Raw genomic sequence first — 27,481 nt, forward strand, 5'->3', positions numbered from 1 at the left:
TACTCTTTTGTGAATGCAGATGAAGGCCTTGCTCAGCCCAAATGAGCTTGCTGGGTCAGGAGAGACATTTTCATCCAAATTGCTATAGCACAATTTCCATCCTGGGAACATTTGTGCCTGTAGTTTTTCTAAGCCTCATTAATTTGGCTGCATTTGCACATTATTATTATTTATAAGGTTACTAATAAAATATAAACAACAATAGCATCATAATTAATAGGTGAAATATATGTACACTATGAGAATAAATAATGAAATGTTTAATACTAATAGCAATAGTAGTTCATATTTCTGAGGTGATTTATGGTTTCCAAAGACTCTTAGAGCTATCCAAAAGTACAATAGCCTGCCTCAGGAAATAGAGAACTCCCAGTTATTGGAGGCCTTCCAGTGAAGCCTGGATGCCTCATGTCAGAGACAATGTAGAGGAGACTCTTACCCAGGTACATTTTTTATTAGGTGTCATGGAGTTAAGAAGACCCTGCCTTCCACCCTTGCTAGCTCTGTGACCCCATATAAATCACTTAACCTCTGTGTATTCCGCTCTCCTCATCCATGAAATAAAGACATTGAACTTGATAACTTTTCAGGTCCTTTCAAGCTCTAAATGTACACTTCTATATTTCAGTTCCCTTCCATTTCTGAGGAGACATGATTCTCTTATTCTTTGATTCCTATCACCTTACTTGAGCTTCATAATTGTAATGAAGAGTACCTGAGGGGGAGTAGTAGAAGCTATGAGCAGAAGGGGAGGATGATGCCAGATTGTGGAAGAGCTCCATTGCCAGGCTAAGGATGATGACTCAAAATATGGCTGTCTGTATTCTAGGCACAGAGGCAAGAACACAATGAGTCATCCAGATTGGCTGGAGCATTGAGTGCATGTGGGGGAGAAAAAGCTGCAAAGGTAAACTGGGTATAGACTGTGAAGGGACTTGAATGAGAAGCTGAGGAGTTTGTGTTTGCTCTATAGACAACAGGGAGCCACTGACAGTCTTTGAGCAGGGGAGTGATGAGATTGAGCTTGAGTATTAGAAAGAATGCTCCTACATCGGTGTGGAAGATGGATTGCAATGAGGAGATAGGAGACAGGTAAACTAATTAGGGGGTTATTACAATACTCTAGGCAAAAGTTGATTGGAGTGTTCATAGGGTGATGGCCATAAGAGTGGAAGGAAGGGGATATATGTGAGAGACATTCACGTCTTACCTGAGAAATGGAGGCCATTTGGTCCCAGTTGTTACTTTTGAGTCAATGGACACAGAAAACCCAGAATTCCCAAGGAAGAGGATTTCAGTGGGTTTTAGAGAAAATCCACCAGCTGATCAAATGACTGTATCTTCTCGCTATAGTGCCATCTGGGACTGGTGACTCAAAAACCCCTAACCCCTGTGGAAAGCATCCTCTGTAGTTCCTGTAACACCATCACTCACCTGCTCCCTGGATTTCTTCCTGCAATTCATTCATTCATTGAGCCACTGGTTGCCCAGCAACAGCAGCAGAATTGCTATGTTTGCTTCGAGATCCCGGGAAAGTCTTGTTCTTTGATTATATATCAGTAAAAATAGAAAGGGAAGCAGTGTGTGTGTGTGTGTGTGTGTGTGTGTGTGTGTGTGTGGTGTGGTGGAAGAAGTGGAGGACCTGGATACAGAAGCTTTTGGTCCGTGTTTGGGGCATTTCACTTCCTAAGTAAGACTCTGGGCAAGTTCTTTATCTCTGAAAACCTCAGTTTCTTCCCCTGTAATATGAAGAAGTTGGGCTCAGTGATCTCGAAGGTCCCTTTTGACCATTAGCGTTCTAGGTTATAAGATCCTTTCCAGCACTAATTGTTCTGTAATGCCTAAAGGGGAGAAGAAAAAGGAGGCTGGAAAAAGAAATCATAGCTATACCTTGAGGGAAGACAAAGGCATTTGTTCTGCCTCGGGGGCTGACAAAAGAAAGAGCTGATTTGGCATTTCTCCAAGGCTATAGGGAAGGAAGCCCCCCAACCGAAATTTACCAGGTCTTCCCGAATGTCACACCTCGTATCCTAATAGTTCACATTTATTATGTTTCTGGTTTATGAAACACATTCCTCTCTACAACTTGATGAGCTGGGTTGTCTAAGCATTATTATCTTCATTTTCCTGATGAGGAAACTGAGGCCCAGGATTATATATTCAGGAAGTGCTGATGCTTGGTGATTCTATTGTCAGAAAAAATAGTAGTGGGGCTCGGGGTGGAAAAGAATGCAAAGGTGCATAGCAAATTTCTTCCTGAGATGCCTCTATTTAGCTGGAACTATTGGTAACAACTGGGGCAAAGTGAAAGATTGTTATATTTCCCTTAGGGAAATGCCAGCCTGCCAGATATATTGCAGGGGAGCCTGATACAGATGTTCAATTGGCTGACCTTTGGTGCTATTACAGCCTTTGGGAGACAGTGGGAATGAGCCTGGGGGACTGGTGATGCTCCATCTGGGGCTTTTTGTATTTTTCTGGCCTAGCTGTCAAACCTATGGAAGAACCCATGAGGAATGTCTGGTGCATTCCCCACCCCCTCACCACCACCTGGAGATATCTGCATGTGAATCTTCAGTTAGGGTCTGTAAGGCCTCAGATCCCAAACACAGACTTCCTGTAAGGGAGAACTAAATGATGGGACTGAGAGCTTGCTATACCCAAGGCTGTGGCACTCAGAGACAGAACAGAGTGTTTGCATCAAAGAGCCTGGCACCTGCAATCTGAGGGCCTGAGGCTGAGCCTTGGTTCTGGTATTTATTGTATGATCTTGGACAAGGCATTTCAAATCCCTGGGACTATTTCATCTGTAAAATGGGAATAATAGTATTTGTCCTATTTCCTTCACCGTGTGACTGAGAGAAAAACCTTTGTAAACTATAAAGCAATATGTAAATTAGAGCTATTGTTACTCTCCTATGGAGAAATACTGTACGTATATATATACACACATATACATATATACACACACATATACACACATATACACACACACACACACACAAACACACACACACATATATATATATATATATATATAGTATATGCTAGATGTGGAATAATGGACAGGGGCTTGTTATATCTCAAGTCAAATAAAACTAGAGTGATGGAAACTGAAGACCTAGGTTCCTTGTCTGATATTAGCTGTGTGACCTTGTTCAAATGGATTCACACTTCTGGTCCTCAAAATGTGTGGTGATGATGAGTACTGGTGGGAAGGAAGGAAGGAAGGAAGGAAGTAAGTAAGGAAGGAAGGAAGGAAGGAAGGAAGGAAGGAAGGGGAAGAGGGAGGGAGGGTGGGAGAGAGCGGTAAAAGGAGAGAGAGAGAGAGAGAGAGAGAGAGAGAGAGAGAGAGAGAGAGAGAGAGAGAGAGAGAGAGAGAGAGGAAAAGAAATAAAGAAGGAAATAAGGGAGATGACAAAACCAAGGCATCATTTGAAATAATTTGTCTTTATTGACCCAGCTAATACACGCCAATGCAGATACCCGAACTCTGGAATACATGATTCAAGTTCCAAGGTCTTTCCTTTATATTACACTAACTTCTACCACGCCATGTTGCCCGGCATTCAGTTAGCATCATTTGATCTTTCACAACAGCTTCATGAGGCAAGCAGTGACAGAGGCTATTATCCAAATTTTAAAAATGAGAAACTGAGTCTCAGAAAGTGGACTTGTCCCTGGTCACACAATTGGGTGAGTTGGGAGGAGGAACCAGAATTCCTCTTCAGATCAAATGGATTTGGAGTCAGGTTCTGGGTTCAAATTTCAGCTCTCCTTAGAAACTTGTGTTACCTTGGGCAGTCATTTAGCCTCTCTGTGCCTCAGTTTTGTCATCTGTAAAATGAGTGTACTAGACTAGATCTAAGGCCCCTTCCAGCTCTGAATCCTTTGCTGCTATGATCTGATTCCAAAACCTTTCTACCATACTCTACCTGTCATCTTAAAAGTATCCCTGAGTTGGGAGGCTAGTAGGGGGTCAAGGGCTAATAGCAAACACCATGAAGGGGAAAGAGAAAGATGGGGCTCCAACATCAGTCATGTCAACTGCCCTCCCCCCTTGCAAACTGCACAAGTAGAGTCAGTGAAGGACTTGGCAGAGAGTAAGGTATAGGTTGCAATAGCTACTCTGTTGGTGATCTTCTAGCTAAGGAGGGCTTCAGGCCCTCAAAGAATGTCTTCCACTCCCATTTTCAGAGCCTGGAATTGTGGGTAAGTGTTCTTCCCAGGTCTTTGGAACAGAAGAGCCTCCTCCTCCAAGAGGCAGGAAGCAGAGCCCTGAGATCTTCTCTGCCCTCAATTCTACTTGTCTGTGTTGCTTCAAAGGCTTCATTAAGAGACCATTATCCCTCTCCCACAGCTAGATCCCTGCACAGCCTGCTCAGGGAGCATAAACAGTAATTAGTTACATAAAGTTACAAAGAAGTTACAGACACAAATTGGCAAAGGAGGCTGAAGGCACAAGAGGACTGAGAAACCAAAAGGCCAGTCAGTCACTCTAGCAGAGCGATTATGCTCCAGGCTGACGCAGCTCTAGCCCCAGGACGCGTTGATGGAGTAGGCTTGAAGTCAGCCTGCCTCTTTCCATCTTGGAAAGGATAATCAGATTCCTTGCTGAAATCCAGACATCTACATTTTTGGTGTTCCCCTGAACCTGCCCCCAAACCTCCAGTCCACTAAGCCTGACTGAGAAGGAAATTGGTCCAACATATTTATTCTTGGCAAGCCCATCTTGTCTCCTGGTGATCACTGCTCCCTTTCTATTCTGACCACATTGCTATAGGAAGCACTAAACTGCAGCCCTAGGAAGGACCTCATATTGCATCTAGAGCGATCTCTCATTTTCCCTTGACAAACTTCAGACAGGGTGGGGAGGTATGATTTGGACAGGGTGACACAGTAAGGTAATCACAGCTGATATCTTGACTTCAAGGCCAATGTTTTTCCCATGATACCAGGACAACTCTTGGAACAAGGGAGACTACAATGAAAGGCAAAGCAGGGAAATAAGTTCCCCCATTACAAAGGTGTTTTAACAGAGACCATATGACCACATGTGAGGGATACTAGAGAGAAGAATCTTGCCACAGTGTAGGCTGGGCTACTTAGCCGTCAAGGCCCAATTTGTCTTCCAGGTACCATGATTCTAAGAAGGAGGGTTATAATCTCAAGATTCTGGTCTAAGTTGTGATGCTGAGAATAGCAGCTTAAGGAGAAGCCACCACCTTCTCCTGCTACCAGCTGCTGCCTTGAGTTTCTGAGAGCTGGAAACTTTCCTATTTCCTATAGTGTTCCTCACTCACAGAGGCAGGAGGAGATAAAGATGCCATCAGCTGAGTGGCCAGTAGGCAGGCTCTGATTTTTTTTAAGTGATTATATATCCAGTCCAGGCTCTACATAAGTGGAGGATAGGGCTGGATCTGTACTTGACCCCAAGCATTGAGTAGGCTCAGCTGTGCAGGCAGAGGAAGAGAACCATGCTGGGTTTTCACCACAGAATACAAATGATGATGATAATGATAATGATAACAATAATATGATATGTTGTATATAACTCCTTTGTCTTGTATTCAACGCCCTCTATAATCTGCTGCCATTCCTCCCCCTCTCCAATCCCATACTACAGCCAGACTCGACTCCTTCATGTCATGTGCTCCAAGCCTTTAACATGGCTCCCTATTTCCCAACAAGTAAAGTTCAAACTCTTTTACCCACTATTCTAAGTCCTAAAGCACCTGGTGTCAGCCTGACTCTTCAGTCTTATATCACTCACCTTCACACATTCTACATTGAAGAAAAAAAAAGACACAGAGTTTTATCTTCAACCCCTGATCATTCCCTGGGATTTCTCCCTCTGTGTCTGGTCCCATTGTTCCCTGTACCTGGAATGCCCTTCCTTACCACATTTCCTCTGGAGTTTCTATCCATCCTTTAACTTTCCACTCAAATTCTACCACTTGCGGGCTTAGTCCTTGACACCTCATCTCATGGGACCTCATATGGCTCTTTACACCTCTCCAGTGCACCTAACAATATGCAACATCTATGTTGAATATTGTATTTGTCACTTATCAGACTCAATAAGCATGGAAACTATTATCTTCTCCAAACCTTGCACCTCTCTCAGTCCCTAGCATAGGGTTCTATTTACAGTAGGTGACTGATGAATGATTGAATGACTATAATGCTTTATGTGTACTCTATTATACAGTTTTAGGACCACAGAACCTTAGATTTAGAGGTCAAAGGACCTTAAAGGTCACCTAGCACAGCCCCCTTCATTTTGCTCACGAGAGGCTGAGTGACTCAGCACAGGTAGCAACGCTTCCCAAAAAGTGCTCTCATCCTTCCCCAGATCTCCCTCAAATGAGTCCCTGCATCACTACTACACGGACCCAGTTTTCTAACTGGATACCTTCCCTAGCTTGATTTGAGCAGTGTTTATTTCAGCCCCAAGTCTCTGAGTCTTTGATCACCACATCCCTGCTCTCTCCAGCTGCTTTTAAGGTTATTCTGTGGCAAGCAGTCAGACCCATTACTTGCCTTTGAAGTCTTATTTTGGGTTTCCTTTCTCTAGTTCATGTCTTTGCCTCTATTCCTTTGTCTTCTGTTGCTGCGTCATGTTTCTAACAAGCAAACTTGGCATATATAAGCCTTACCAAACCTTTTCTTCTCTTCCAAACAGTCCTATCTATTTTAGCTACCTTACTGTGGGGCAGTGGAATCACACAGTTTTCTGTGGTGTCTCATTTTGGGGGAGTCCCTTTCTCCCTTTGGTCCTCAGCTTCCTTTTCAGTAAAATGAGGTGCCTCCCATATCTAATATTCTATGTTCTATTCACTAGAGACTCTTCCAACTCTGGCATCCTATCACTCTGAGCAGGCCATTCCCCTTCTCAGAAAACTCTCATGGCTCCCTACTCCTTAATGTATCTTCTTCTTCCCACTGCCATTCTCACTCCACCTTTCCAACTTTATTAGACCCCACTGCAGTGTGCTTTACAAGCGTCACACTTTCAGCCAAATACATGTTCCACTTGTATTCCTCCATAATTTCATTTTCATGCCCTTGACTTCTGTTTTCACCTGTTGAATTTCCACCTATCTTCAAAGTCCAATTCAAATGCTGCCTTCTACAAGAGGCTTTCCCCAATTCCATAGCTGGAATTGAACTCTGTTCTATAAACTCAGTATCCTATGCATTTACCACTGCTATTTTGTATTATGTTATTTGTATCTTGTCTCATTGCCATTAATACATTATAAATTCCAAATGTCCTGAGGGGACTATGTCATTTTTCTTTTTCCTACGTCCCCCTCTACCAGTGTGGTACCCTGGGCCTGACATAATCTCTTGAATGTGGGTAATTGATTTACCAGTGTTGATTATAACATACCTCTGACTTCTCAACCTCTAAGATTCTTGTGCATATCATTCCATGACCCCTGCATAGAGCATCAACCCAATGTACCAGAAGCCTTCATTTAGGTCTTTAAATATTTCATGGATGCCAGGGTAGCATTCAATCTCTTTGTTATCCTTTGCTCTTAATACAAGACCAGCCCACATTCTTCCCTATGCTCTCAAATAATGGCTTTTAAGCCATGCAATGCTTTTTAATCCATGCAAAAACATTGCTGGTAATTGTTGCAGACTATCTGTACCCACCATGAGATTTTCCATTGTTCTCTAAGGTCAATTGCAATTCTGATTCTTCAGAGACCAAAGTGGTCTTTGATTTGTAGCCATATAGATAGCATCTCCAGGAGACTATGGATGTTAAAAATAGCTTTTTGCAGCATGGAGAAGCTTGGGATTGTTGAAAACCATGAATTCCTCAAGTGTAATAGAATTCTCTCTCCTCCAAACTATTTCTGAGCCTTGCTCATTGTGTATCAACAATTCTCAAACAAGTTATAGTTAGTGATAGACTAAGCCATCTAAATACTTGTTATAATATGGACAAGACGAACTCTTCACCAACTTGGATTTTCTATTGTAGATTTCCAGGCTGCTTTTCTTTCAGTAGCTGTGGAACTTTTCAAGGACCTTACTACAAATTCCAGGATGGATGTAGTTAACACAATAACATCTGCAAATGGGAATGGTTGGAGAATTTTTCCAAAGTACATTCTCTATGACAGGAGTAGTCACCTTTGGTAAACATATGCCCCCTTTGCTTCATAATGACAATCAGAGGATTGTTGAACAAAATTCTGGTTGCATCTATCAAGAAACATTATATGGTCGTAACATATGTATGGGAATACCTTGTTTGAGAAGATCTTTTAGGGATATGTTTTGCTCTACCATGTGAAATACTTTTTTTTTGGAAAGAGGGTAATCAGTAGACAATAAAACAGTGAGATTTTATATTCCTTACACTTCTTAGTCAGTTTTATGCTGTAAACAAAAATTGGCAAAAAAATAAATAAAAGCCTAGCCATTCTCTTTTCATATTTTCATCAAGGATGCTATTGGACATGTGTGTAGACCATTCATATTAAAATTTTATAGAAATGAGAATAAGGCATATGGATTAGTAGCCACTAATGTCTTCTTGGTTGCCCTTTTTATTTTTATTTTTGGTAATAATACCATCTGTGATCTTTTTCATTCTTTTGATAGCTTCCTCTTTGAAGAAGACTCATATGTACAAAAATACTTATATCAACTCTTTTTATTATAAAAAAAGGTCTGCAAACAAAGAGAATGTCCACCATTTGGGGAATGCTAGACAAATTATGGTATATTAATGTAATATTGATTGTGTAATATTATTATACCATAAGAAATAATAAAAGTGATGGTTCCAGAGAAACTTGGGAAGATTTGCATGAGCTGATGCAGGCTGAAGGTAGCAGAGCAAGGAGAACAATTCATACTATAAAAACAACATTGTAAAGAAAAACAACTTTGGAAGATTTAAGAATTCCGATCAGTGCAATGACCAAACTTGACTCCAGATGACCAAAGACAAAACATACTACCCACCTGCTGACAGAGAGATGATCAAATCAAAGTGAAAGACAGATAGATAGAATGTATAAAGAAAATATATAGAATATATTAGAATATATATGACACGTAAAATGTGTGGGTTTGTTTTGTTTGACCATGCTTAATAGTTACAAGGAATGTGGTTTTCTTTTTCACGTGTGGGGTGGTGGGACCTCAAAAGGGTAGCTAGTGATAGTGTTGAATCCCCAAAAAGAAAATACAGAAAAGAATATCATTAAAGCATTTTTAAATGAACAGAAGGAAATTCAGAAGGAACTACAGACACAAGCAGGGCAATCTTGATAGTAGCATATTCGATTCCTTTTATACTTTTTAAAAAGTAGCCTATGTATAATAGTCATAGTTTTGCAAATAATTCTCTTTTGTTGTTGTTGTTGTTCTACTTTGTGTATGGAGATGCTCATATTTGGAGCATTTGTGAAATTCAGAATTAAAAAAAATAAATGAAAGGAAATCTCCCCCTCTTTTAGAAATTTTGAAAATTGATCCTTTACTGTCCCTAAAATTGGGTTGCTTCCCATATGGATTTCTTCCATGTGTATTTGATCACATAGAACCAGCTGCTCTTCCCAACTTCATCTTCTTAGATGCCATTTCCATTTACTCATATAGCACATTAGATGCTGAGCTATGTAGAATCCAGATGAGGTGGATCTACTGTTCCTCTCATCGTAAGAGCACATCGCTATCTAAACACTGGCCAATCTATTCTACTTCATATCTATGCACTGTCCTCATCCTAGATTCATCCATAAATGATTTGGATGATGTGTCTTAGCTGAGTCTCATACAAACTTTCCATAGACTCATTTCCCCACTGTTGCATTTCAGTGTCTTGTGAGGAAAAACAATGTATAATCTGTTGTCCTCCACTGCAATGTTTGGCAAAAGAGCTTCTATATTCTTGCCGTTAACTGCAATGTTTTTCCACTCTGCAAGGAGATCAAGTGTCTGCTGGCTTAGGTACTTTCTGGGCTATTTTGGCCTCCTTATTGTGACAATTGCTTATTCCAATAGAATGTGAACCGACTGAGGGAAATAACTATTTCATTTTCTTCTTTGTATTTTCAATGCCTAGCAAAGTGCCTTGTATATAATGAGTTAGTAGTTTTTAAAAATTGAATTAAATTAAAACAGATCAAGTTGGAGCTTCTGGAATTGTATGCAATGTCTCACTTTTATCATCTTTTTTTCTACTCTAATGTTGATTTTTTATCTTACTCTAAAAAGGTGATAACCTGACTTCCCATACATTCAGAACTGAATCTCATGTTGATAACCATTCATTTCTTATCTGTTGAAATAAGATCATTTTCTCTTCTTTTTATCCCTTAGTGTGTGATGTTTTGTGTTCACCATTATCTGCCATCTTCCACCTTTCCTATTTAAGAAACTATGTATGACACTGAGCAGTCCACATCCAGTTTGCCTCTTTTACTTCATCTGAAACATATTTTCCAGCCTACCCAATGCCTATTTTCATACTGAGGTCATTGAGGATCAAAATATATTTTGCCATGATTTCAAAGGTCTTATATTAGAACTTAATTTTCTGTAACAGATGTAAGCACATAAGCTGCATTTTTTTTCTTCATAGCAGTCTTTTGGCTTATGCTTATCATAAGCCCTGCAAGGAAAGATGGCCAAGTAACACATCGAATGATGTTTCTAGTTGCCATTGGACACCTGATGAAGCTGTCTCCATTTACTTTATTTTTCTCTTTAAGGAAAACCTGTGAGCCATCCTTTCATTTAGTTGCAAGTCTTTATTCCATCTAGTTTTATTTACAGTTAGAATGTCCATATGGATGTGGTTCAGTTCCACCAGTAGTATATTAACTCATTGTTTGTTGGGCAAATATAGCATATCTATAGTACTAGAATTTTAAATAATGGTTGCAGATTGTATAAAAACTTATTCTTAACCCCTTATGTTTCCTTTTTTCTCTACCCCACCACTATTGCTATGGAAGCTAAAGCAGACTACACAGGACCAGGGGTTATTTTATATTTTAACCTGTTTTAACACTAGTGATGGTGTTGAATTCCCAGAAAGAAAAGATAGAAAAGAGTATCATTGAAATTTTTTAAATGAACAGAAGAAAAATGAGAAAGAATACAGACAAGCATCACAGTTTTGAAAGTAAAATGTTGAATTCCTTTTATATTTTTTAAAAGAGTCATCATCTAAAGACTAAACTGATTATTGATGAGCCTCTGAGAATGTAGCTAGGCCCATTCTTGGATGGTAGATAGACACAGTCTGTCCCTGGGACCCACAATTGAGGCCTTTTTCAGTGTTCTTCTGGCAGGTGCTGCAGTAGCTAGAGCTCTGGGCCTGGAGTCAGGAAGACCTAAGTTCAAATCTGGCCTCAGATACTAGCAATGTGACCCTAGGCAAGTCACTTAACCTCTGTTTGCCAGTTTCCTCATATATAAAATGGAAGTCATAATAGCATCTACCTCACAGGGTTGTTGTAAGAATCAAATGAGATTGTAAAACAACTACCACATAATGGGCACTATATAAACACTATTATTATCATTATTATAAAGAGAATTCTTCTGGTTTCTGAAAAACCAGAATTGCCTCCATGTTGTAATAAAGCAATAGAAGAAGAATTTTGTTGAATTGAATTGAATTCATTTATTAGTCTCAGAAAACAAGTGTTCTCTGATGAAGATTATTGCCCCTGTCTCCTCACATGGGATTTTGACAATTAGAAGTGCTGAATAGGTGTGGGAATGTAACTGGACCTTTGTCCTTAGAAGAGGAGTCTAAAATGAGGTCCAAACAAATGAGAAGCAATTTGAGGAGGGGCAGAAAACAGCTTACACAACAGAGCATAAAGCTTTGAACATTTCAACAGGAATGGGACCACAGAGAACAAGATGAAGTTTAATAGCGATAAAGTAGAGTCTTGTACTTGGGTTCAAAAAGTCAATTGCACAAGTCCAAGATGTGAGAGTTGTATCTAGACATGCATTTGAGTGAAAAGGATTCATGAAAAAGACTTCCAGTGCATGGAGATTTTAGTGCATGTCAGTGGGTGACACACTTCAATATCAGCATCCTTTCTTTCTTGGTTTGTGATCTCGTAGATTTGATCAGTTCTTTTATCAGGGCAAACTGAATGAATGAATGACACTTTTATTAAGCACTCTCTGTATGCAGAGCACTGCACTTAGCTGAGGACACAGACAGAAAAGTCTCTGCTTTCAAGAAGTCCCCAGTTTACTGGAGGTTGCTCAGTCATTTCAGAAGCTGCGGTTTGGTTGGCAAAGACACTGGGGTGGTTTGCCATTTCCTTCTCAGGCTTATTTTACAGATGAGGAAACTGAGACAAATAGGGTTAAGTGACTTGCCCAGGGTCACACAGCTAGTAAGCATACAAGACTAGATTTGAATTCAGGTCTTCCAGACTCTGGGCCCAGTGCTCTATCTACTGAACTATGTAGCTGCTCACCAGTGGTAGAGGCAACATATATGGCAAGTTATAGCTGCAAGTGTGATGGAAAGGCCCTCTGGTCCTGGGGGTACAGAGGCAAAGCAGATGTTAATGAATCATCTTCAATAGCACTCCCACTGATAAAATCACACTAATTTCTGATGTTGAACCATTTGCCTGTGACAAGAACTTTCTTTTCTGGGTCTTGGGGGCTGCAGCTGTAGTCCCTGAGGGCATGACTGCCAGACTCCAACTCCATGGGGGCTACTTCCCAGAATGGCAGATCAAGGATCTTGGGCTCAGAGTCCTGGGCTGTCTCCAGGGCCTGGGGAAAGATGCTGGTCAAGGTGGGGGCACATGCTCCCTCCTGCTACGAAAGCCGTATTGCAGCCCACTGACATTTTCCAATTCCTGCGCGGTGCTGGTCCGCGTCTTTCTGCAAATTCTCCACATGGAGAATCCACCGGGTGCTAGAGGCCTTCTTCTGATGGTAGCATCAAAAAGTGAATGCCATCTTAGGCTAAATCAATAGAAGCAGAGTGTCTAGACCAGGGTGGGGAACCTTTGGCCGCAAGGCCACGTGTGGCTCTCTCGGTCCTCAAGTGCAGCCCTTTGATTGAATCTAAATCCAAGGCCCTAAGTTCCCCACCCCTGGTCTAGACTGAGAGGTGGGATTGTTTTGTTTGCCTGGACAGGCACCTAGGATAAGGCACAGAGATAAAAGACAAGGTCTTGTGTCTACAAGACTTGAGTTCAAATCTAGATCAGACACTTACTAGCTGTATGACCCTAGGCTAGTCACTTGACCTCTCTTTGCCTCAGTTTTCTCATCTATAAAATGAGCTGGAGAAGGAACTGACAAACCACTGCAGTATCTTTCTCAAGAAAACCCCTTTGTGTGCCTGTCTCCTCATTTGTAAAATGGGAATGATAATAATAATAGTACCTTCTCCTCCAGAGTTGTCATGAGGGTCAAATGAGATAGTACGTGCAAAACGCTCAGCATACAGTAAGTGCTTAATAAATGCTTATTTCCCTTCTTCCCCATCTACCCTAATTAGACCATATCTGAGATCTAGAGTATCATGTTCTATTCTAGGTGTTGCATGTTAAGAAGGATATTGACAAACTGTAGCATATGCCAAAGAAAGAGATCTGGATGAAAAGAAGACTAGAAGCCACGCTTAAAGAAAACAGTATCAGAGTTGTTGTACCTGTTCTCTGCCTTCAAGTTCTCAGAAGGCCACCGTGCTTGTTCTAGTTCTCTGGGAGGCCAGAATGTGCAACACTGGCAGAAGCTTCAGTATTCAACTTGCTACTTAACAGCAACACTTAACACACAGTTGTCCCAAAGTGGAAGTAGCCACCTTTATGGGTGGGGAACTCTTTGTCACTGAATGTGTTTCAAGTATATTCTGGGTAGGTATTTTGTAGAATATTGCTTCTCAGGAATAGGCCCCTCCCAACGCTGATGTCTGAGTCTCCCCTTGTGGGGGACATTCTGGAAAGGGCTCTGGATTTGGAATCAGACACCAAGGCTCCAGCCCTGGCTCCATTGCTTCCCTCCTGTGGGGAAGTCACTTCTCCTCTTGGGCTCTCATTTTCTTCTCTGTAAAATAAAGAGCCCCTTCTGCTTTTAAAATCTATGACAATTAGTGTTCTGGACTTGGAGTCAGGAAGACCTGGGTTCATATCCCACCTTAGATATTTACAAGATGTGGGACCTCATACAAATCATTTTAACTTCTCTGAACTTCAGATCCCCCATCTATAAAATGAGGGGATAGACATGATGACCTCTAAGGTCCCTTCCAGATCTAAATCTATTACTCTATGACTTCTAAATAATTGAATCCATAGGAGTTTAAGAGAAAGAAATTACTTAATTTTGCAGCTAAGAAAGAAATTCCAAGGAAAGCAGAGCTCTCTAACTAAAGGAAAAACCTAAGATAGCAGTTGACAATGTTCTCCAAGAGGCCAGGGGGTTTGCCAAGGGGCTTTGCTCTGTTTCTGCATGTGCAGTTGCTCATCTGCCTTAATTGTCTCCGTTGCACTTGTCTTCAGTTCGATAGACAGATCTGCTTAATTAACGAGTTCTTCCTATGAGGAAATTTTATCGGTTGCTCAGGGTTCCGAGTTTTGCTATTTCTAGCTCCTAATTGACATTTCCCAAATGAACCTTGAAATTGAACTCTGACCTCCTGTATTTGAAATAACTACACTCTAGCACTGAAGACATGAATGCCCAACAGAGTTCAAGGCAGTTCTTTCCTTATTTGAAGACAGCAGGGCAGCAATGAGTCTCTTCATACCTAAGGTGCTGCTGAAGATGTCTGGGATTCCCACTGAGAATGAGAGAAGCCTCCTTCTCCAGGCCTGCTTTAGCATGTCAATGTGCATCTTGAAAGTCTTACCGAAATCAGGGAAGAAAAGTAGCAGAAATACAGGTGTGAAGAGGGAGCAGCTACTGCCAGTAGCCCTGACAAGGTCACTAGCCGCCCTCCCACATTAGGGCTTTCTAAGGCCAATAAATAAAACTAAAAGAAAGCAGGGCTCCTGGTTTGGTGTTCTGGTCTGGTTCCACTCTGTGGTAATTGCATACCTGATTGCTTTGAAAGGAGGAAGTGTTAGAAAGCCACTTCCACTTGCCTCAGTTTCCCCAACTGTAAAATGAGATTAATAATGGCACCAACCTTGAAGGGCTGTTGGGAGGATCAAATGAGATAATATTTGTAAAGCTTGTGCCTGGGACATAGTATTTTCACCACTGGGGAAATAGCCCTGGGAGATCTGCTGTTCCTCTGTGTGTCTCTTCCATTTCATTGTTATTGGTAATAATGGCACATTCGTGTAGTGGTTTATGGTAACAAATCCCTTTCCTCTCAATTATCCCATTTGATTCTTACAACAACCCTGTCAGGGATGAAATATAAGAAATTATTGGGTCCAGAAGGTGCTGAAAATGGAACTGTTAACTCAGAGAGGTTGTGACTTACTCATCCCACAGGCTCATTAATAGTTCAGCTGGCACTTCAGAACAGGAATTTAAGCCCACTGCTCTTATCATTACATCTACCAACATAGGAACTTAAGTCAGCTTGCTTCCTGGTGACCAAACCAGGACATAGCAATGTTCTTTTCCAACCCAGGACATAAGAATGTTGTAACTCCATCTGTGCCTTCCTTGCCATTCCTGGTAATGTTTACAATCATAGAGCCAGAAGGTGCCACAGAATATAGGATGTCAGAAAAGGAAAATAAAAGATGTTGGAGAGGATGTGGGGAAAATCAGGTGTTAATGCATTGTTGGTGGAGTTGTGACCTGATTCAGCCATTCTGTAGAGCAATTTGGAACTATGCCCAAAGGGCTATAAAATCATACATACCCTTTGACCTAGCAATACCACTATTAGGTCTGCATTCAAAAAGAGATAAAAAAGCAAAAAGTAGAAGGACTTGTATATACAAAAATATTTATAGCAGTTCTTTTCTGGTGGCAGGGAATTGGACATTGAGGGGATACCCATCAATTGGGGAGTGGTTGAACAAACTGTGGTATGTGATTGTGACGCAATATTACTTTCGGTTTTTTTGTTTTGTTTTGTTTGTATTTTTAGGCAACTGGGGTTAAGTGACTTGCCCAGGGTCACACAGCTAGTAAGTATCAAGTATTTGGTCTGAGACCGGATTTGAACTCAGGCCCTCCTGACTTCGGGGCCGGTGCTCTATCCACTGTACCACCTAGCAGCCCCTGTGATGCAATATTATTGTGCTATAAGAAATGATGAGCAAGAAGCTCTCAGAAAAACCTGGAGAGACTTACAAGAAACTGATGAAAAGTAACATGCCCTGTGTGTAAAGTGACAGCAATATTGTAAGATGATCAGCTGTGAATGACTTAGATATTCTCAGCAATATAATGATCCAAGACAACTCTGAAGGACTTATGATGAAAAATGCTATCCATCCCCAGAGAAAGAACTGATGGTGTATGAATACAGTTTGAAGCATACTTTTTCTTAACCTTCTTCATTTTTCTTGAGTTTTTTTGTCTGTTTTCTTGACTAACATGGAAATATGTTTTGCATAATTACACATGTATAACCTATATTGAGTTGCTTGCCTTCTCAATGAAGGGGGTAGGGAAGGAAGAAGGGGGAGAATTTGGAATTCAAAGTTTTAAAAATGAATGTTAAAAATTGTTTTTACATGTAATTGGGGGAAAATAAAATATTAAACAGAACATAGGATGTCAGAGCTGGATAGCAAGTTGGAATAAAAAAATATAGAATGCCAGATCTAGAAGAGAGCTATAGAATAAAAAACAGAAAATGCTAGCACTGGAAGGAACCTTAGAACATACAACAATGAGCTGGAAGGGGCCTGAGAATATGCAACATAGAATGTGATAGCTAGAAGAACCCTTAGAACATAGAACTTAAGATTGTTGCTGTGGTAAGGAACCTTAAAGACTATTTAGTCTAAAGTCTTTATTTTTAAGAGGGAGAACCTGAAAACTAGAGAGGATAGGTGGCTTACCATGCCTCCAAGTCACAGCAAGTTAGAGCCAGGGCCAGGACTAGAGGAAAGGGAAGGGAAAAAGCATTTATTATGCTTATTTATTATTATTATTATGTCTATGTTATGTGCCACGGGAAACAAGGTGACAGTGCATAGAGCAACAGGCCTGTAGCCTGGAATTCCTGAGTTCAAATCTGGCCTCGGAGACTTCCTAACTGTGTAAATCTGGACAAGTCTCTTAACGCTGTTTGCCTCAGTTTCCTCATCTGGTAAAAAGAGCTGTATAAGGAAATAGCAAATAACTCTAGTATCTTTGCCAAGAAAACCCAAATGCGGTCACAAAGAGTGAACAACATATTATGTACCGGGCACAAGCTTTACAACTATTATCTCATTTGATCCTCACAACAACCCTTCGACATTGGTGCTACTATTACTCTCATTTTACAATAGAGAAAACTGAGGGAAATAGAGGTTAAGTGACTTGCCAAAGGTCATACAGCCAATAAGTGTCTAAGGCTGAATTTGAATTCAAGTGTTTCCAACTCCAGGCCTAGTGCTCACTCTACTGTACTACCTAGCTACTTCACTAGCGCTAGAGCCTGGGTCTCCTGGTTTCTAATACAAGGCTCTTGGTGCAGCTCCATAACTATCCCTTGAGTCAAATACTCCATTGCCTCTTACCTGAACTACTGAAACAGCCTTCTTACCTGTATCCTTATTTCCAGTCTCTCCCCTTCCAATTTCTCTTGCTTTCCTTGTTAGAGTCACATTCTTGACGAGCAGCTCTGACCATGCCACCCCCCCGCTCAGAAACCCTTACCAGCCCCCATATTCTGCCAGAGTATAAATTCCGTGTTTTGTTGGTCAAGGCCCTCTACAATCCAGTGCCAAGCCTGTGACACCTTTTCTCCCATTACACCTCTACATGAATGGCAGTCTTCCAATAAAATGTGTTTATGCATTCTCATGACATACCACAACCTTTCTCACCTCCAATCCTTTATTCACACATTTCTCCTTGCCTGGAGCACCCTTATCCTTCCTCTGCTCTTGAATAACTTTATACACTACAATGCCTGCCTCCCCAAGGAAGATTTCCTGGAAATATCAACTCTACCCCAGCCCACAGAAATTGTTTTCTCCTTATCTTTTGCACTTCTCATCTAGTCCTTTGGAAAGACTTCCCTGTAATGCAAATAATTTCTTTATGTGTGTGTCTGTGGGGGGAAGGGGGTTATTTAGCTAATAGACCATAAGTTCCTTAAGGGCAAAGAGCATGCTTATACCTCTTTGTTATCGCTAGGACATAACCTGAGGCCTGGCATGTTGTGGCTCTATGATAAATATGTTTTGGGGATGATGATGAAATAACAGATCTCAAGGTGGGAAGGAAATTTGGTGGTGTCCACTTAATCCACCCCATGACTGAAGCAGAATCTCTTCCACGACATCTCTGAAAAGTGGTCATCTAACTTATCCCCTCATGTGAGTGATGAGGAAGGTGGTGACGAACTCATTGCCTCCTGAGTCAGCCTATTCCAATTTGGGATAGATCCAATACTTAGGATTTTCTCCCTTGTGCTAACTATCTATCTGCCTTTATCTTCCATCAAGACTCCTAGTTCTGCCTTTTAGAGCCAATTAGAACAAATTTGATCATTCTTCCACCTGATAGCTCTACACATACTTGACCCCACTGGTCTTCTCTTCCCAGGCTAAATATCCCCAATTCTTTTAACCAGTCCTATAGTGAAATTTTCCACGTCTAATAGGACAAAATGGTTCTGAATTTCCTATGAGAACATCATCCTTTTTAAAAAATTGAATGATAATATGGACTGCTCTCTATAAATAATGTCTACTGAATGTTTTTGGTAACTAACAAGATATGACTCAGAGCTCAATGAGTAATCAGGAAGGCTAGCTTTGACCTTCAAAATGGTGCATCTTGAATTTTGCAAAGCTTACACTTTACAAATGACTGGGCCTCAAACTAAAAATTAAAAATTTCACACTGTTTGACTTTTTTTAAGACCAGTGGTATACACAAAGCTTTCATTCCCCAGTTTTGAGGCCAAAGTCTTATAAACACATTAACATCAACAAGAAAAAAAGAGAACACTGCTGTAGAATAGACATGACGGGTTTTTGAGCAGATGAAATTGTGATACTTTACAGTTATAAGAAATTCTCAGAGATTTCAAAATGCTGTCACTGTTTTTAAAAAATAACCCAACACTTCTATAAATTTTATTTATAAATATCTTGCAAAAGTTTTTATCACCAGAATTTTAAAGATATGATTGTGATGAAAAAAATGATAATGATAGTAGTAACAGTAATGATTGGTGGTAATGATGTCAGTGGTTGTAGTCATGGTGATGATATTGATGGTAACGGTCTTGATGACAAGTGGTGGTAATAATGATGGTAATGATGGTGGTGGTGGTAGCAATGGTGATGACGATGGTGGGACAATGATCTTAATGATAATGTGCTAGTGGTGGTGGTGGTGGTGTTGAGAGTAGTGATGATGGTAGTGGTTATGGCACCAGTGGTGATAATGATAATAAAGGTGATTTCAAACAAATTGAAGATGAAGATATATCTTCTTACTTTTGAATTATTTCTGTGCTCAATAACCCTTTTCTTTTTTCTGTGGTTTGTAGTTCTGGGGAGGGTTTCAGGTATGCAGAGAAGATTGGACTGCTCATCTTTCTCTCTGCAGTCATCCTAATGGCCATACTGGGAAACCTATTGGTGATGGTGGCTGTGTGCAGGGACAGACAACTCAGGTGAGCCTTCTTGGGTATTTTGTTTCACATGATCTCCTGTTGAGGGGATGATGGCTTTGGTGGGGGGTCCAGAGACCACAATTTTTATAGATTTTTATAGAATCACTGATTCATAAGATGATTGCGATAGAAGATCTCATTGGAACATAGACTATTAAAGCAAAGTGCATGAAATATCAGACCTGGAAGGAACCTTAGAACATAGAATGTGGAATTTCAGAACTGGAAAAGAATTTAGAACACAGAATGTTGGAATATACCTTGTAGTAGATTTGATTTATTTTCCCCACTTGGAATCAAAACTGGAAGTTCTATAGGCTGAAATCAGGAAAATGGGAAGTTTTCAAAAATTTTAGGGAAATATCTAGCATAATGAGTTAAAAGTTTTACCATATGCTAACTCTCCTCTCCTATCCCTTTTGCACTGGTGTCCTTCAACCCAGTCCCTCATGTTAACTTCAGAAATTGGAGAACATAGACTATTAGAGCCTAAATGGGCCTTTAAGACACCAAACGTAGAACCTCAAAGCTGACAGAGAATTTTGTCATCACCCAGTCCAACTCCCTTATTTTACAGATAAAAAAACTGAGGGCCATAATGAGGGATTCAGTAGCAGAATTGGCTTCTCCTGACTTCAGGGGTGTTCCAACTACTGTTTTCTTCTGCTGTCTCCAGAAGAATCCAGTTATGGAGACAGACTCTGGGACTCTGCCACCTTCCCAGTTTTGTCGTATCTCCCTGTCAGATTGTAAGCTCCGTGAAGAGAGGGAATATGTCTTTTTCATTTTTGTGTCTCTTTACACATATAATGCACTTAAATACTTGTTGAATTGCATTGAATCGAATGGAATTGATGGTTTAGTAGAAAAGCTGTGGATTTTCAGGCTCAGGATCAGTTTTCAAATCTAAGGTCTGCTTCTAATTGTCTATGTGACCTAGGATAAATCATTTTCCTTCCCGGAAGCTGGACTGGATAGTCTCTATGAGGTCTCTTCCAACTCTGCCACACTGTGAGCCTATGAGTTGACCTGAATACGACTGGCTTTCTCGAACCTGCAACAACTTCCTCAGTGCCTTGGTTTCCAAACTGAACCATGAAACAGAGTATTCTTTCTTTTGTCCCCCATCGCAGGAAAATCAAAACAAATTATTTCATTGTCTCCCTGGCCTTTGCGGATTTGCTTGTCTCTGTGCTGGTCATGCCCTTCGGTGCCATCGAGCTGGTCCAAGATGTCTGGATTTATGGCGAGATGTTTTGCCTGGTCCGAACATCTCTAGATGTTCTACTCACCACAGCCTCAATATTCCACCTGTGCTGCATTTCACTAGACAGGTAAGAATAGGTTCATGTATAGAGCCACCCTCTGAGCCTGTTCCTGTTCTATGGAACCTTTGAATCGGGATTCCTTGATTCCTCCGATTCAGCTATCTTGACTCTTGAGATGTCAGCGTGCACACCTCTAGCAATGCTTCTTCATGGTGTGGAGAGGACCCTAAAAGTTATGTCAGTGTATCTACCACAAATTCTGGCAAATCTGCCTGGGCTTAGAAAGCTTGGGGTTGGTACCCAGTGACCCACCGTGGTTCTGTCTACCACACACCGAGCTAGCGAAGTTCAGAGGCTTGTCACCAGAGGACTCACCAATAGGGGATGATGGGTTTCTGGTCATAGAAGCTCACGAACAGCCCTCTACTCATACTCTGTAGGGCTATCATTTGTACTGCAAAAGACATATAAAGTTATCATACTATCGAATGTAATAGTGTAAGTAAATGTGAAATTCTTAAATATTGTTTCTTTAGCTCTCCCCTGGCATCCCCCTGTATCAGAAGAAAGTATCCAGGTATAGTGGAAAGAGCACTGGTGTGAACTCAGAGTCACTGTTCTAATCCTGTGTCTGTCATTTATTTATTGAGTAAACTTGAGAAAGGCATCGGTCCTTCTCTGAACCTGTTTCCTTATCTGTCTGTAAATTTACTGGGCTAGAGTAGATCTCTAAGGTCTAGTTATGCAAATGAGGGAAGTCTAAGAGCCTAATAAGGAACATCTCCAAAGCCTATGATTCTATTAAGGAATATTTATCATGAGCTTATGCATTTTAATGTTGGAAGAGGAATGACATTGTTCATTTGGATGATGCGTTTTAGGAAAAATGCTGAAAAGCTGCATTAGTGACTAGGATGAGAAAGGACCAAGATGGCAAAGAAACTCAAAGCCAAGCAGGAAATGGGAATATTTAATTTGGAGAAAAGTAGGTACAGTAATGACTTTATTGAGATGTTGAAAGAAAATGCCAACGTGATTTTAGACCATCTTAAGGGAAGCAAAGTGTCCAGGACTAGGGAAGAGATAAGCGGCAAAATTGTAAAGGAGATAGAGCGCTTGACTTGGAATCAGGAAGAAATGGGTTCAAACTCTATCTCGGATACTTAGTAACTATGTGACCTTGGATAAGTTACTTAACCTCTCTGTGCCTCAGTTTCTTCATCTGTAAAATGAGGGGGCTAGACTCATGGACCTCTAAGGTCTCTTTTAGCTCTAAATCAGTGATCCTATAAGATCTGAAATCAATCCCTGTTTCAGATACTTACCAGCTGTGTGACCCTAGATAAATCACTTAGCATCTCTGAACCCCAGCTTCTTCATCTGTAAAATGGAATATAATAGCACTTACCTCAAAGTGTTATTATGGGGATCAATAAAATTGTATATTTTAAGTTCTACATGAAAATTAACTATTATAGTCCTGTTATCCTCTGTCTTTTCACAGGGAGGAAATGGAGGCACAGAAGGGGAAGAGAATTTTCTCTAGATATGCAGAGAGTAAGAAGAGAGTTTTGCTTTGCTTGGGTTTTTTTTTTAAATATGATTTTAAACAGAATATCCAGAGGTAGCTGGTGTCAAAGTAGATAGAGCATGTGGCCTAGAGACAGAAGTCCTGAGTTCAAATCCAGCCTCAGACACTTACTAGCAATATGACCCTGGACAAGTCATTTAATCTCTGTGCCTCAATTTCCTCGATTATAAAATGAGGATAATAATTGGACCTATGTTGCAAAGTTGTTGTAAAGATCAAATGAGATAATATTTATTCAAAAAGCACTTAGCACAGTGCCTGGCACATAGCAGGTATTATGTAAATGTTTATTCCCTTCCCTTTTTAAGCTTAACTCCCAAAGTGGTTATTGTACACACACAGTTCTGCACACACATTTCAAGAAGGATGCTGACAAGTTGAACAGTATCCAGAGGGGGTGACCACAATGGAAGGGGATTCAATACCATGCCATATAAGGATAAGTTGAAGGAACAGGGCAACTCTCCTGACCAGAACATTAGTACAGCCATATGTCATGTCAGCTTTTTTTAACCTGCGATATCACAGCCCTGATGTGTATTAACCTTGTGGTCCACTAAGAACCCTAGGTCCTTTTCACATGTGCTGTTGACTAGCTATTTCTCCCTTTTTGTACTTGAAAAGTTAATTTTTAAGATCTATTTCCTACATTGGAAGGCAATGTTTGGAAAATAGATATTAATAATAGTTTGCACTTAAAATGCTTTGAAATTATCTAATTTTCTCCCCACAAAACCCATTTGAGAGAGAAGTAGAGCAAATGATGTCACCCTAGAATTGCAGATGAGGAGACTGAAACTCTGAGAGCCTAAAAGACTCCCCCAACTTAGCGTATTTAGCAAGCAGCAGAACCAGGACCTCAGCTCATAGGACTCAGTGACAGAAAGGAGCTTCAAAGTGAGCAGAGTCCTCCAAGCTGATCAAGTCGAGTTTTGGACCCAATGTGTCTCACTAGAGCTAATGCTTTGTCCTGTGTCGCGTCGACCACTCGGATCTGCTGATTCAGTTCAGAGTATTTTGGTTGCACTGCTCAGTTTCTGGTCAGATCAAAGTGCACGGTGAGTGCCTTATGCCAAGCAACACACACTCTATTTTTCTAGGCAGCTCTTAATACAGTCTCTGGCACTGAATAGGCCCTTATTAAATCCTTGTTGACTGACTAAAGGACTGACTATCCTGATGATTCACTTCTCTTTGGAAATGTAGTGGCTAAGAAGTCAAATTGAATGGGGTTAGGACCAGATGTCCTAGAAAAGCTGAATAGTAGCTGACATTTTTCTAGCACTACTATTACAGCATTTCTGAGTTAGAAGGGACCTCAGTTCTTGTGCCTAAAAAGAACACTGAATTTAGAGTCAGAATGCTATGACTGATATACTTTCATCCCAATGTCCCTGTGAAGAAAGAAGGGTAAGCATTAGTATCCACATTTTACAGATGGGGAGACTGAGGCTCCCTGAGGCAAAGGGCAGTGAGTGGTAGAGTCAGAGTTAGTTGCAGAATCATAGCATCTCTGAGCTGGAAGGGACTTCCGGGACTACCTAGTTCAACCCACACCTAAGCATGAATTCCCTCTAAAGCAGGGGTGGGGACCCTGCAGCCTCATGGCCACACATGGCTCTCAAGGTCCTCAAGTGTGGCCCTTTGACTGAATCCAAACTTCACAGAACAAATCCCCTTAATAGAAAGGTTTGTTCTGTAGCACGTGCACTCAGTCAAAAGGCTGCATCAAGGACGTAGAAGGCCACATGTGGCCTCGAGGCTACAGGTTCCCCAGCTCTGCCTAAAGTATCCTGGGCAGATGGTTTTCAAGCATCCATTGGAAGATCTCTCATGATGGAAAGTTAAAAATAGAACCTTAATATGACGGGATGCAGTCTTCTAGCTGAATGCCAAATGGGACCAACCTTGGTCCACCATCTATCTCTCACTGCCTATGCCATTACCTACCCACCCCTCATACATATACTCAGGCCAAAATCATCCCTTCAGGGTTGGAGCTCCTTGAAACTCCTTTGAGGCTATTCTGATCAAACTCACACATACCGAAACTTTTTTTTTTTTACTCATTATATATCAAGAGATAGGTCTCTTCCCATTTCTGGGACTTAACTTCCTTCTCTGTGAGATTAAAGGATTGCATTAGATGATCTCTAAGGTCTCTTTTAGCTCAGACATTTTATTCTGTACATGCTAAAGTTGCTTTTAGCTCTTATGGCACAGATTTCCAAGATGCTGTGCATCACAATAAGAGAACAAATCTCCTCCCCCATCTTCTGATGCTAGAAGTGGAAGTCCCTTGGAGGCTGGATGACCCCTCCAGGGGACCATGTAGAAAGGGTTCCTGGTCAGGCAAGGCTTGATTAAATTTGACAATACATGTAAACCACTTCACAAACTTTAAAATACTACATAAATGTGAGTCATTCTTGGTATTATCTCATTCTTCTCATCATTGATGATAATATGCTTTAAGGTCCTTCTCAAATCTGACCATTTTATAGTTCTATTATTCTAAATACATTGAGGTATTATACAATGGCACTAACTTAAAATGAACAGTTGAAGAGAGGTAATACAGCTTAGTAAAAAGAATACCAAATTTAGTCACAATGCTAGAGGTCTCACTCCAGGTCTGCTACTTTTTTCCAATCCAATAATCTAGTAAACATTCATTAAGCATCTACTATGTGCCAGGCACTGTGCTAAGTGCTGGGGATGCAATAAATAAAAAGAAAGGTAGCACCTGCCCTCAAAGAGCTTGCAGTCTAAAGGATTATTTGACAGCAGCGGGACCTTGTACTCTTTAACCAAAATCTGCCCCCCTCAGTCTCCCACCAATTTCTTTTCGGTATGTTCTCTGCACTAAGCAAAACAAGTCCACTGTCTCTCCCATGTGTTGTCACTTTAAATACTTACAAGCAACGATCATCAGTTTCTGTCTTTTCTTTTTCGCCCCAGACTCAAAATCTCTAGTTCATTTAACTAGTCCTTGTACAGCATGGTTACAAATCCCCTCTCTGTCCTAGATGGCTTCCTCTGGACCCATGCCAGCTTGTCAAGGTTATTCTTAAAAGGGGTAAATCTAAGAGGTCATCCATCCTCCAGATGTGGCCTGATGGGGGCAGAGGTGGAGAGAATTATCACTTCCTTTGTTCTGCCCACTGCACTCCCATTAATGTCATTGAAGATTTTATTTTAAATGCCATATTTCACCTCTGACTTAATTAAACTTGCAGTTATTAAAACCTCCATTTGGTCCAATGTTCTCCTCCCTCAGTTTTATAGACAGGGAGGATGGATGTTGTCCACTCAGATGAAAGAATATTGCCAAACCCACACAGACATTGCAGAGCCAATTTCACCTATATATTTATTGGGCTCTGACATTCTGTGTCTGTAGTCCAATGCCCCTTCCAATTCTAATTTTCTATGTCCCACGTCCTAAGGTACTTCTCAGCACTGAAAGTGAACATTCTATGTTCTAAGATCTCCTTCCTGCTCCAGCATTTTACCTTCTAAGGGTTTCTCACCTCAGCTCTGACATTGTATAATCTATATTCCAAAGTTCTTCCTATCACTGACGGTCTATATTCTGTGTACTAAGGTCCAAGGCTACAAGACCTTGGAATGTACCACTTCTGGTGCCATATGGGATTAGCTGGCCAAGGGCATCCATTTGGGCATGTACAGCACTGTGGCCATGCCTGAAAAAGGGTGTAGGAGATTGGGCTGAGCAGAGGCCAAAGGGAAACCTATAAGTAGGGATTTAAAATCTACCTGGTTTTCCTTGGGCCTGAACATATGACCCAGCCAGTTGCCTAAGGGACATTAACCGTTACTTAACCAGGCTAATTGCATCCCTTTTCCCCTGTGACCTGATCCTCAAACCTCTTTTTTTCTCTATTAAGAGCAAAAATTAACACTGTAGCTTTCTAAAATCCCAGTTCTCTGCCATGCCTTGTATTGAATGATTGAAAATCCTTTGCTCTATCCCTAGTCAATGAAGAATGAATATCAGATGGGCCAGGTAACTCTTCCCTGTTCTCCTTCTTCCCAGATGATTCTTGTCCATGAGCTATGCAGTCTCCAAAGATTAATTTATCTCATCAGAAATGTCACCTCACAGGTTGACCCTCTTTTTTCACATGGCCTCTCCCTCCTACTCCCTCGATCTCCCCCACCACCCAAAAGAATGTTGGCTTTGTTATGTTAGTTATGCTTTGAGAAAAGGGAAAAAGGAGGAGGTGGCAAAAAGACTGAGATGACTCATCTAAAGGGGCGAATTTTTACATGACAAGAGATGATCAAGAATAGGACCATTTAATATCTCCCTGCATCTGTTTCTAAAATTTCCATAGAAAACTAACTTGAAACTCCAGCAGGATCTTGCCAGTTAGAGGAAACAAGTCTTGGTAGCTAGTTGTAGTGAGTTGTAGGGCCAAGTTCATTGTCTGTTCCAGAGCGAGAAAGATGATTGCTCTCAGTGTCCTCAACCAAAGTCCAACCTCATCTGCAAGACTGAGTTCAACTCAGGTTGCTGCATTTTAGGAAGGACCAGGCTAGGCAGTACAATAGAGTGGAATGGACTATGGGTTTGGAGTCAGGTGATCTGAATGTGAATCCTGGCTCTGTTATTGCCACCTATGTGACCTTGGGAGTCACTTAACTGGGGCTTGGTTCTTTCATATATAAGATGAGGGAGTTGGACTAGATCAGAGGTCCTTAATCTTTTTTGTGCCTGGACCTCTTTGCCAGTCTGATGAATTTTATGGACTCCACAGAATAATGTTTTTAAATGCATAAGTCAAAATTATAGAATTGTAAACAAAA

General features: G+C 40.9%; 1 protein-coding gene across 1 annotated transcript in view; it reads left to right on the forward strand.

Annotated features, from left to right (window-relative positions):
- Positions 1–27,481, forward strand: part of HTR4 (5-hydroxytryptamine receptor 4) — a 64,311-nt gene that overhangs the window by 24,050 nt on the left and 12,780 nt on the right. The window contains exons 2-3 of the mRNA XM_020969133.2: positions 19,664–19,789; positions 20,923–21,123. Of these exons, the coding sequence (XP_020824792.1) occupies positions 19,664–19,789; positions 20,923–21,123 (327 nt within the window). The remainder of the gene's footprint in view (positions 1–19,663; positions 19,790–20,922; positions 21,124–27,481) is intronic.

Source organism: Phascolarctos cinereus, unplaced genomic scaffold (genome assembly GCF_003287225.1).
Source record: "Phascolarctos cinereus isolate Bilbo 61053 unplaced genomic scaffold, phaCin_HiC Scaffold_2;HRSCAF=192, whole genome shotgun sequence".
Classification (NCBI taxonomy): Eukaryota; Metazoa; Chordata; class Mammalia; order Diprotodontia; family Phascolarctidae; genus Phascolarctos; species Phascolarctos cinereus.